This window comes from Eumetopias jubatus, unplaced genomic scaffold, assembly GCF_037043125.1.
Source record: "Eumetopias jubatus isolate StellerSeaLion01/CBP00866 unplaced genomic scaffold, mEumJub1_p1.0 scaffold_1, whole genome shotgun sequence".
NCBI lineage: Eukaryota > Metazoa > Chordata > Mammalia > Carnivora > Otariidae > Eumetopias > Eumetopias jubatus.
This window is the reverse complement of record NW_028274807.1, coordinates 45,503,510-45,516,612: the sequence shown is the minus strand read 5'-3', so window position 1 is coordinate 45,516,612 and position 13,103 is coordinate 45,503,510. Positions and strand designations below refer to the sequence as shown.

The window sequence follows — 13,103 nt, the reverse complement described above, 5'->3', positions numbered from 1 at the left end:
ACTCTTCAAAATATTCAGCAATTAGCCACTGAAAACAGCCATATCCATACAGCCTGACAACATCGCTTCAGAGCAATCTTTGCCAGATGAACCATGGCTAAAACACTAAGTACAACTGAAATAATTAAAGAAGAATAAACATAATGCATACCTCTACCACCATTCCGTTCCAGAGCAATACCAAACAGTATGCTGGCAAAAAAGTTATGTGAAATGATACAAATTTAACAGAAGGCTCATAAACCTCTCATAAGGCTCTAATCTGGACTCTTTTAAGTTTGGCCTATTAAAAACAAAAACATATAAGTTCCTTCAGCTACCAAGTTCATGGTAGTCTTGATGTTGCATAACAAATATTGTCTGTGAGCTGTTCTATTACTGAGTGCTTACCATGAGCTAAAGGCTGCACACGTACTAGCTTGTTTAAACCTCATATTTTATTAGATGAGAAAGTTGAGACCTAGGGTAGTCAGAAACATGCCCAGGGCCACTCAGCTAATAAGTAAGGGTCTGTCAGGCTCCTAGACCAGACTCTTCACCAGTGAACTATAATCGTCCTCAGAGAACTGCTTTCATTTGGCTTGGAAATTCAGTTTCATTATACATCCACCTTTCTAATTGTTTTTTTCCCCTTCAAAAAAAAGTTATGATACATTTTAAATATATAGATGACCATGCACCCAACACCCAAAAGTAATAAAATTTTGTATTTGTATTGAATTTTATAAATACATAAAACATAACAGGTAGAGCTGAATTAGAACCTCTCCTCCTCTGTAAAGGTAACCACTATGCTGAAGATGTGAATCCTTCCTGCTCATACTTTTATACTTTACTAATGGCTATGCATCCTTTGTTTTTTAAATATCACTGCAACTTATTTTACAATAACACCCTTTACTAAAAATGGATCTCACTTTTCATACATCAATGCTGCAACAAACATTCTTATTCCACCACCCTGCCCCATGTAACTGACCCTCCTTCCAAAAGCTGTGTAGGAATAATCCCATTTCTTTGCCACTCAACCAAACCTTGGTGTTGTCATTCAAATATCTGTATCTCAAGGAAGGTAAAGTTACCTAATTATTGTTTTATTTTGTATTTACTTGATCACTAGGTGAGGTTAAACATTTTTTGCATATCCTTAGCCATTTTTCTCTCTTCTATGAACTGCCTATTTGCGTCCTCTTGCTAAGTTTTGAAATAGGTTTTTCTTTTTCCTCAACTGATTTGAAAGAGTTCTTTTTATATTCTGTACACTAAACCTTTGCAGGTTTTATAAGGGCTGCAAATACATTCTCCCAGTCTGTGGCTCACTGTGGTAGGCTGAATAATTAATATTCCCCCCACCTCCACACCTCCCAGCCCCCCCCCCCCCAGTGTTCACATCCTAATCCCTGGAACCTGTAAATATGTTACCTGATGTGGTAAAGGGGACTTGCAGATGTGATTAAGAATTAAAAATCCTGGGGCGCCTGGGTGGCTCAGTCGTTAAGCGTCTGCCTTCGGCTCAGGTCGTGGTCCCAGGGTCCTGGGATCGAGCCCCGCATCGGGCTCCCTGCACCGCGGGAAGCCTGCTTCTCCCTCCCCCACTCCCCCTGCTTGTGTTCCCTCTCTCACTGTGTCTCTGTCAAATAAATAAATAAAATCTTTAAAAAAAAATTAAAAATCCTGAGGTGGAGATATTAGTCTGGATGATCCAAAGAGGCCTAATATAACCACAAGGATCCTTGTAACAGGAAGGCAGGAGGGTCAGAGGACAAAGAGAAGTTGGGGTGATACACTTTGAAGACAGACAAGGGCCATGAACCAGGGAATGCTGAGGACCTCCAGAAGATGGGAAAGGTAAGAAAACAGATTCTCCCCTTAGCATTTTCTGGAAGGAATGCAGTCCTGCCAGCATCTTAATTTTACCACACGAAGACCATTTAGACCTCTAGAACTGTAAGACAGTTTGTTGTTTTAAGCCACTAAGTTTGTGGTAATTTGTTACAGCAGCAATAGGAAATGAATATACTTACCTTTTACCTCTCTCCTACTGACCTGCACATTTTGTTTTAAATCCATCCTACTCCATTATCGTTAGGTGAGTTTCCATATTTTCTTCTAAGTTTTAAAGCTTGTTTTTCACATTTAGATGGCCATAATCCATCTGGAACTTATTTTTGTCTTTGGAGTAAAGATTCTAACTCTGTCTTTTTCCATGTAAAGAGCCAACTGTCCCAACACTATTTATTTAATAGCTCCTAATATCCCCATTGTAATGCTATTTCGGTCACCTTCCAATTCCAATATTCATGTGAAATGCTCTCCTCTTCCACTGTTCCATTGTCTCTCCCTGCACCAATACCCACCATCTTAATTATTATTGCTAAAAGTGCAATATATACTTGGGAGGACAAGTGATCCTGCCTGGTGTTCTTAAAAATTATCTTGGCTATTTTGGATCCCTGTCTTTTCCAAATCTAGGATAAGCTTCTCATGTTTCCCCATCCCACCCTAAAAGACACTCTCCTAGAAAGAAAAAAGATTCTGTAAGCATTTCGCCCGAAATTGTATTAATTTGGAGAGGATACTGAGTCTTCTCAATCTATAAAAGGTTACATCTCTTCATCTTTTAGGCCCCTCAAAAAAGTCTTCTAAATAATTTTCCCCATAAAGGACTTACTTGCACTGTGTTAGATTCTTAAGTACTTTGTATTTTAATTGGCATTTACCTTATATCCAAAAACTTTTTAAAACTTCATACTAACTCTAATTTATTTGTATATACTCTTGACAATTTTGTTTCTTCTTTATGCATTTTTTTTTTGTTTGTTTGTTTTAATCTTAGTCATATGACTGGGGCTCCAGAATACTATTGAACAGACATGGTGACAGTAGAGACCTTTGTCTTCTGCCTGAATTTAAAAGGAAATGCTTTGAATGTCTCACTAGGAAGTGTGATGTTTACTCTGCAGGGTTTTGCCGGCCTTCATTTTTAAAATGTACAAAAGAGTTAATACTATTAACCCAATATGGATTAGCGGAAAAGTTTAACAGTAACCAAACTGTTCTACACTTTATAAACTCATTACTTCCTTTCATTCTGTGGCTGGACTGATAGTTGTCTACTATTTATAGCTGTGGCCCTTATTCAGCACTCTCGCACAGTCTTGCCAATTCTTATTCTACTTCTTAATATCATTTATGTCATCACAGTTATAATTTCATTTGAAATTTTTCTACAGCCTCTTGTTACAATGTTTCTTTTGCTTTGCCTGTTGGTAGCTGCCAGGATTGGATTATTACTTCAAAGGAGGCCAACGTCCATGCCAGGCCAACGTGGAGACGCTACAGAAGCAGTGAGCAGAATGCTGGTTGCATGGAAACACAGTGAAAGCATGCTACCCTACACACTACAAGGCCAATGCCTGAAGTGTTTATGTAGGCTCCCCACGCACCCCCTGCTCCTAACCAACTGTTCTGGGGGCTGTTCTATGGAATAACCTTACTGCAAGCTAATATACAATGTTTATTCCCTCATATCATAGGAGTCCTAACACTGGATACATTGTTTTTCGTGTCCAATTAGGAATATACCCAGGATACTTACTTGCAACAGAACTAAAAGCTGACAAAGATTTGAAAATACCTGTTCTAACAGTTTCTTTACAGATGAGTTAACAGAGGTACAAATAAATTACGTGATTTTCCCAATGTCACCATAAGTGAGAAGCAGAACTATCAACTATGGTTGATAGTCCTTTCACTGTAAAATGACTGCAAATTATCCATGGACCTCTAGAATGTAACATATGTCTGGACAAATAGAAATCAGCCTGGAACAAACAGTCATTTGCAAAACATACTGATTTTGTATGAAGATGGAAGTCTTTAAGATGCCTCAATATTGGGCATCTGGGTGGCTCAGTCCTTAAGCATCTGCCTTCGGCTCAGGTCATGATCCCAGGGTCCTGGGATCAAGCCCCACATCGGGCTCCCTGCTCTGTGGGAAGCCTGCTTCTCCCTCTCCCACCCCCCTGCTTGTGTTCCTGCTCTCGCTATCTCTTTCTCTGTCAAATAAATAAATAAAATTTTTTTTAAAGATTTATTTATTTATTTTGAGAGAGTGAGAATGAGAGAGAGAGAGAGAGAGCACATGAGAGGGGGGAGGGCCAGAGGGAGAAGCAGGTTCCCCGCTGAGCAGGGAGCCCGATGCAGCACTCAATCCCGGGACTCCAGGATCATGACCTGAGCCGAAGGCAGTTGCTTAACCAACTGAGCCACCCAGGCGCCCTAAATAAATAAAATCTTAAAAAAAAAAGACACCTCAATATGCCATTATGACTCTTTAACAGTAATTCACAGTATGTCTGGAAATGCCAACTACAGGCAACACCTTCAGAATTCTGCAGTTGTAACTAATTAAAGCAAAATCAAGGGGTTGACTAATATATATATGTAAAGTCAACTCAACTGGACAGAAACATTTCCCAGAATTAATCCAGAATCACACTGGACTGTGGTTTATGCAGTAGCATTAACAAATCCGGAGAAAAAGGCCAGGGGAGAGGTGACTGAATGAGAGAAGCAGGATAGGTAGTGTGTGTCTAGCATTTTCTAGGGAAAGACAACAGAATTCGGAGAATGCACACAACTGGGACCCGCAGGAGTCTCTTTTGTGGGGAATATTAGCTGAGTAAACTAATCTCAAGATATCTAACTTCATTTTACCTAAAGCTTATGCTCACCAAATAACCTTCTGAGGACTAATTCAGTTTCCCCTGTTCTTCTAGAGAGGGAGAAAAACGCTCAGGACAGAAATCTCAAGCATTCCAGCCATGAGAATCCACCTAGTACAGATTACTGTGTTAACCTGGTTCACATATCAATCTCCTAGGGCGGATCAACTCAGGGTGTCAGGGCCACCAGGGGGAAGCATGGTTGACTTCCCCAAGAAAATGTTACCGCTGTTAAGGCCTCTTCATGGTCAGTCCGGGTGTCTCTGCTGGGAGGCCCACCGTGCCTCACATTCCCTCCATTTCAAAACCAAACCTACTGCCTAAATGTATCTTGAAAAAAGACTTTTCAAAGATTTAAAACACTGCATGTAAAGGCATTAAGAAGACAAATGTGTTGTCCTTACATAATCTGAATATATTCTTTAATCAGTTCTTGGAGTGAAAAGGTTTTATATATATACATATAGCTCCCAGGTCCTTCCCAAGCGACACCTTCACTTCAGGGCTTGGGCTCCACAGAACCAAAACAGTGACATGCAACTGCATGGTAAAACTTAAAAACTTTTTCTGTTTTCATTCTTACTCACTTTTGACTTCATGAATGTAAAATTGTAATTCTTCAAAGAAAAATAGTAATACTCAATAATTCTGTTTCTAAAATGCCCTCCCTAGAAATTTAGTTGGTTTAGCTTGCTGAATTAGATAGAGTCCTGCAAAATTCTTTCAAGATGGTACTTTCACATTTAGAACTATGTATTTTGCTTTTAGTTAATACCAAATTAAGTATCTGTCTGCTGGTTTGACCACAAAAATTGCTAAGAGAATTCCTTTCCCAGTAAATGTGGACTGCTGGTCCATGCCTTTTTCAGCCTTATCAATACTTGGGAGAGACTAACCAGACCACATTCTTTTTTTCTCCACTGGTTTTTGTCCAACAGACAGGAAGTATCAATAGCCACTTAGTCTTTCCCAGTTGGTGTCTAAAGGGCCACTGAGAGAGACCACAGACTGTTTTTTATTCTTGTTCCTCACCCAAGACTCTATTCTTAGCCTGATACCAAGAATACTCTCTCTAGGAATGTCTTGTGAAATAAGACTACATTGCTTAGGTTGGGATCAAAGTTTCTGAGTATGATCATCATCTCCGGAGTCAGCTCTGGTTGAAAGGTCTGTCACTCCTACCATTATGCAGGGCTTCAGATCACCTCTGTGTAAACCTCAGCTTTGACTAAATGCTCCGAAGAAATGATCATAATTAGACATCTTGAAAATATCCCAGATCCTCATTACTTCCTCTGCATAGATCCTATAAACATGGAGCCCAGAACTGATGCTGCAAAGCGGTAATCTTGTTTTGCTCCAATTTAAACTTCTGAGTAAATATGATAGAAAGGAGAAACTGCTTACTCTATAAATGTGGGTCTCCAAGGTGACCCAGGTATCTCTGCACACACCAGGCAGGAAATCCCTAGTTCCCCCAAATGAAGATTTGAAATTAGTATCAGTGGCCATATTAAGACCCATGCCTTAAAGTAACATTGTACACCTGAGTAGCAAGTTGTTGTGTGACTTATCTAGAACAATAAAATGATAGGGTTATTAGCTGCTACAATTACAGCCAGAATTTACAGTTAATTAATAGCTAATATTCAAGGAGCGCTCACCATGTGCTGGGCATTTAATAATAATCTCATTCAATATCCCAGGGGCCTTACAAAGTACTATTATTTTTGACAGATGAGGAAACTGAGTAACTTTATTAAATGTCATCCAAAATGGTTAAAGTATCAAACTGGGATTTAAGCCCAGGTCTCTACATCCTGTGTTTTGAATTCTTGCTTAAAAAAAATATATACATATATATATATATATATATATATATATATGTATCAGTCTATATTTTGGTTGGATTTCATGTGAGTGAATCCCAATTTTACAGTCCATGAATAAATTATTCATATTTTTATATTTACCCATGTATCACTTCTTCCGATATCACATCATTCATGGTAATTACACTGGACAAGAAAAAATCTTACAATTATGCATACTTACATAGTCAATGGGCTTGAGGGATTTAACTCTCGATGTTGGGCAGCCACAGGAAGTAAGGTCAGCATAGAGGCCTTCTTCTAACACACACTGATTATTAGAATTGTCCTCTTGGTAATACAGGAGCCAGCTTGAAAACAAGCAGTGAGACATTCAGTCAAATTGCATCAGCTGGCAGTGCGGGCTCATCATCATGCTGTGGGAACCTGGCGAGGAGTAGGCCCTAAAAGTCATGGTGCTGACCAGCAGCAAACACTCAGCATCGGTTTAAAGAAGCAGCTACAACTACCACTGACTGACTGCTTACCCTGTGCTAGACATGGGTTAGATACGTAACCTGTATTATTACACTGTGTCCTCAATCTTGTGATGTAGAAACACATCCTTATTTTTTATAGGCAACAAAACTAAGGATTAGAAAGGTTAGGTGATTTGCCCAAGGTCTCTTCAACTGTTAAATTACAGAGCTGAAATTTGAAACAAGACATCTGCTTTAGGCTAACGATATTAGCTTCCTTTAGTGCCTTCAAGTACAAAACCCTGGGATCGATTATAGTGATTATTAAGTACTTGAAGAGATTAGAAATTCTTTTAGGAAAAACAATCACTTGTATCCTTATTTAATGATGGGTTTGCTGTCTAAAATCACACAACAGTATATAAAAATCTCACCTGTACATTGGCTAGTGATTTTTTTAAAAAAGAAATATGCCCATTAGAATCTTTGATAGTGATTATCTTCAATATATTACTCATCAGAAGTTTGGTTAGGAAATGCCTTTTTGAAAAGAAGGAGCCCAAGGGAGAAATGAAGGGGCTATTATTACTTCACATCCAGTGTGTATAAGTTCTAGCCCCACACTCTGAGACCACCAGAACTGTACTTGTGCTCAACCAGCTTAACTCTGGATCATCACAGAGATGCTTTGTAACATTGTAATTTACTGTCATATCTTCTATGCAATTAGGCATTTTATCAAATGTTTTCAACATGGCAGGCATGGAGTTTCAGCCCTCCAAATGCATCATTTATTTGGTCCTTATAAAAATCCTTTGAGGTAGGTACTGTTATTATCCGTCCTTTACAGATGAAAAAACTGATTTTGGATAGTAATCCAATTCATTTAAGGTTATGTATCTAGGAAGTAGTGGAACTGGGCTTAAATCCAGGTCTCCCAAGTATTCCAGGTACTTAAGCAACTGTCAGGGCTCCTGTATTCTTTTATTAAACTGCAGTTTAATAAACCATATATAAAAAAATATATAAATACACAAAAATAAAATGTATATTCCCTATATAAAGTGAACATATGACTAATTTGTCCTAGATTTCAGTGTCAGGAAAAAATACCTTCCTCCAGAAAACCTTCAGTACTTCCATGAAAATATATCTTGTAATTTCTTTCATCTTAGTCGAGAAGAAACTCAGAGCCAAAGACTAGTAACAAAATTATTTCAGGTGCCCAGTATACACTTCTCTCTCACTAAAGAGTTGCAGATAATCTAACTTAGAGTGTCCTATTTTATGTGTTTTAATATTATAAAAACCATGTCCTTTTTGGAAGTATAAAAATAACAACATTCACAGAGTTCAAACTAGTAAGAGCTATAGAAAATCTGGGAGGAAAAGACTGGTGGAATTAGGGTTAATCAAGAAGGTTGACAGAAGGAATGGGGATGGACTGACCCCCTTAAAGATATACTTGGTTTGGTATTAAATGGGGGCCCCAAGCTTACATGCCTCCAGGCGGCCAGGCAAGTGTTGTACTGAGCAGTGTACCAGGTTAAAAAAAAAAACAAACAAGCAGGAATATAGCTTATGGTACACTGGATCACATATGCCACTGACTTCACACTAGCTAATTACTGCCAAAGGTGAATGCTTCTCGGAGTTTTAAAATCTTCTGATTTTTTTTTTTTTAAGATTTTATTTATTTATTTGACAGAGAGAGAGAGACAGCGAGAGGGAACACAAGCAGGGGGAGCAGGAGAGGGAGAAGCAGGCTTCCCGCGGAGCAGGGAGCCTGATGCGGGACTCGATCCTAGGACCCAGGGATCATGACCTGAGCTGAAGGCAGACGCTTAATGACTGAGCCACCCAGGTGCCCCAAAATCTTCTGATTTTTTTTTTTGAAGAGGTGAAAAAACCCTGAACCAAAATATGGATATTTTTTAACATAGTGTGTAGGCCGAACAAACAACATCTGCTGGCTAGCTTCCCCTGAAACTTAGAGCCCTTCACAGAAAGCAGGGTTAGCAAGCTACAGCCTGTGGGCCTTCTGTCCCCTGCCAGTTTCTGTACAGATCACAAGCTAAGTCTGCTTTTCACGTGCTTCAATGATTTAAAAAAATTAAAATAGCCTGTGATATGTGACCATGCTATACAATTCAAATTCCAATGACCATACATAGAGTTTCACTGAAACACAGGTGTGCCCATTCACTTATGTACTGTCTATGGCTGCTTTTCTGCTCATAGTGGCAGTGCTGAGTAGCTGGGACAGAGCCTGCAAGGCTCACAAAGCCAAAAATACTTACTACCTGGCCCTGAAAGGTCTGCCAACCGACCCCTGGTTTACAGGGTAAGGCAGAAAGTACTCCACGGAATAAATGTGGAAGAGGGGAAGAGAGGGAGGCAGTGTAAGGACAGAATGGGGAATGGGTGGGACAGATGAGACTAACTGACGGTAAACCCTGGAAAAGGAGGCATCTGACCTCCATCGGACGAGTAGTAGAGGATGCTAGGGGATGTAAAGCAGAGTAATAAAAATAGTAAACTGTATCTTGGGACAATAATTGGGCTATGACCGGTTTCTGGTATAAGATGGAAGGAAGGTAATACTGGAGTGGAGCTAATCAGGAGACTGGAGTTCTTCAAGTAGAAGAACTGATTCAAGAGGAAAAGGAGAACTGACGAATCCAAAATATCTTGAGGGATAAACAGAGAGATTCTGATGAGTTATTAGGTAGATACTTGAAATAGACCTACCACTGAACTGTACACGTTAAAATGGTTAAAATGATTAAAATGGTAAACTGTATTTTATGTATATTTTACAAATAAAAAATTCAGGAAATATGTATTAGCCTTGGGAATCACATACGGTTCATTTACATCTGAAAAAGACCCACCCCTGTGGCTCAAAGAATATAAGATTTAAATTTATTAAAATTAATTTAACTAAATTTTTAAAAAAATGACTAAAACAATCATGGGTCTGACATTTGGTATATGATCATGGGAAACCCTAACTTTGAAATCAGGAGTCCTCATCTGTGAGATGAGATTGATACATACTTTAAACAAATTTTTTTTTAATTTAGGTGTAATAGGTCTATTATGGACAAAACACTACTTTTTTATAGCATTCTATTATGCTATCCAATAAACATACAATATAAACATTCAAAATATTTAGGAAATAATCTAAAATAATGGTGAGAAAATAAAATGGCCACAATGTTTCCAAAGTTAGCTAATCAGCATTTTTTTCTCTGTATTACAAGATGGCCTACAATACAGGCTAGGCAAAATTACTGTAGGCTAATTAGCACTTGACCAATGACTAAAAGACTTTTTTAATTCACTGTGAATCAAAAAAAATAAAACAAGTCAAACCTCTGTAAATTTAAAGGAAATTTAGTTATTAAACATTAGTAGAAAACACTCAGCAAGCATACTTACCAACCCCGAAGAACTTTAAAAGAACATGGCGTGAATGAAGTCAAATCAGAAATTTCTTCTGTAAAATCTACACATTCACCTTGGAACCCTGGTATACTGAATGCTTTGAGCTATGAGAACAACAATACAAGAATTTAGCAGAAAACAACTGTTTGACATTATCTCAAAAGTAAATGAAAACCTTTTATTTCTTGTATTTATAAAAAAAATTCAGCAAAATTGGGGCACCCGGGTGGTTTAGTCGGTTAAGCGTCTAACTCTTGATTTCAGCTTAGGTCATGATTTCAGGGTCATGGGATCGAGCCCCACATCAGGCTCCATGCTCAGCTTGAGAATTCTGCTTGAGGATTTCTCTCCCTCTCCCTCTGCTACTCCTCCTGCTCATGCTCTAAAATAAATAAATCTTTTAAAAAATTAAAATTCAGCAAAATATGAGTGTTTAATCTATTACCAATGGATCCTTGTTAAGGATGATATTCTCTTTAAACTCCCATTTTTGTTTCCTTACCCATATCTGGAAATGTCACCATTTATTTACCATTTTCATCCATCTTTTGCATCAGATTCTGGGCAGAGGCCAGAAAACAATTCTACATATAAGATTCAATCAGAATCCCTCCTCCACTAACATGTGGTCCCTGCCCATTGTATCAAACAATTATGATCCCTTGGGCTGAGACTACATGTTTAAGATAAAGAAGCAATTCAGTGCTAAATATGAAGGTGGTTTCAGTTAGTGCGAGGGGTGGTTAGTAAGCCTTTTCTCTTCACAGGTCTCTCTGACCCAGTTAATAAAAGGTTGCAGGAGGGAGCCTGAGCACACGCAGGTAAGTGGGCCTGAGGAAGCTCATGAACAGATGACAGAGAAGGTAATGATGAGAGTAGCAGAAGATTTATAGTGAACAAAGAAAGACATCCATGTCATGCATGTCAGCCAATGGGCTCCCTTTTACTGTTAAGAATATCCTAAATATAAAGCTTACAGTTATATACAACCACATTTCTACTTTAGTCCTTTTTGTTGAAAAATCCATAAAATCTCAACTGTGATTCCCTTCAGACCAGATACACAATAATCTGCAACTCTGGTGGCCTTGGATCTATATAATATGGAAGAAAGATTTAATGAGCCCTATAAATATTTCAAAACACACTGGAGCCTTGAAATAACATGGCCCCTAGGTTCACCGTGCACTGACAGGCCCGCATTGTAGCTAAGAAGGCACCATACTGAGTGCCGGGCAGCACTGTCCTGTCTCTCGCTCGTGCTATATCAAGAACAAAGCTGCTTTGAGCAGCTGATGTTTGCCTCCTTCATCTTCCCAAGAGTCCTCTTAGAGGCTGATAGCCTCCGAGTTCTGAGGAACTGCTTGTGGACTATCTCCTTCTGCTCTGACATCAAAGACTGGTGAAAATCAGGGAGGTGGAAGAACCAACTCCCCTGGACCAACCATGGCTTGGCACAACCTGACTTGCTATTGTGAAACCAGTCTGCATCTGAAGCATTCCAACACCAAGGGACTCCCCGCCTTAAGGAGGTATGATCCAGCAAGTTTCTATCATGATCCTTCTGGTGGATACAGAGGGTAGCAACAAAAAGGAAGTTCAAAATGAGGCAGACTTCTAAAACAACTCCTTGTAGAAGAACAAGTCTATAGGTCCAGGGAAACTGCCCCTCATTTCTTTGATAAGAACATATATTTTGGTTAGTCATTTTCCAAACTACGTCTTTTAACTTAAAGGCTTATAAAACAGATCGAGAAGTAAATCACAATTTTACTTCCAAAAAACGTAATTTCTTCTACCTGCAAATATCTTAATTCACAATTAAGACTTGGAAAAACCACATGAGAACAGAGGTCACAGCTGTCTTGTTCACTCTCCATCTACCCAGTTTGTTAATTGTTTTTATGTTGCTGAGCTTAAGGTTTATACTTCACTATTTCACCATGAAGCCATGAAATCCAGACAACTGACAATGCAAGTTAAACATATTTCAGATGGTATATATAGTAACCAACTCTAGTGTTTAGTCTGCCTTCAGACCCAGGAGCGTTAATTAAAATACACACAGACACACAAACACACACACATTTGCCATAAAATACCTTTTGGATTTGATGGGCTAATTCTTTGCCCAAACTGAAAAATCAGGCTTAATGCTGACCTGAGCTTTTTAAATTTTTACTCCCCAAATGAGATAGAGTGCCATGCGGTTTACCCAAAATTTGATCAACCCCAGAAAAGTAATGCCTCATTTTGATTACCCTACAAATGTCTTAGAATTCTCATAATAATGTTCTGAGAGTGGTCCGTATAGAAACCAATTCTGTGCTTTTTAATTATAATAATTAAATTATGGTTTCTATTCTTAGTGAAATTAAGTAACAGTGCCTTGATAAAATTAAGACCTGGGAAAAGGCAGGTGGATAAGGCACATTCTGGTTTCCTTTCCAATCTCTACCAGCCTCCCAAATGGAATTGTATGGAGACACACACACAGTACCATTGTTTTGCAGTGCCAACTGCCTTTTTCACATATATTATCTTACTTCTTTGAACTACTGTTTCAGACAGAAATTGTCACCATTTTATGAGCTTTTTGCAGAAATGTTTTTTATTATGTACTTTTCATTTAT

The 13,103-nt window shown here is 38.6% G+C and overlaps 1 protein-coding gene across 1 annotated transcript in view; it reads right to left on the bottom strand.

Moving 5' to 3' along the window:
- CRYBG3 (crystallin beta-gamma domain containing 3) overlaps window positions 1–13,103 on the bottom strand; it is a 106,317-nt gene that overhangs the window by 17,441 nt on the left and 75,773 nt on the right. The window contains exons 16-17 of the mRNA XM_028119149.2: window positions 10,465–10,574; window positions 6,783–6,909 (exon numbers count right to left, since the gene is read on the bottom strand). Coding sequence (XP_027974950.2) covers window positions 6,783–6,909; window positions 10,465–10,574 — 237 coding nt within the window. The remainder of the gene's footprint in view (window positions 1–6,782; window positions 6,910–10,464; window positions 10,575–13,103) is intronic.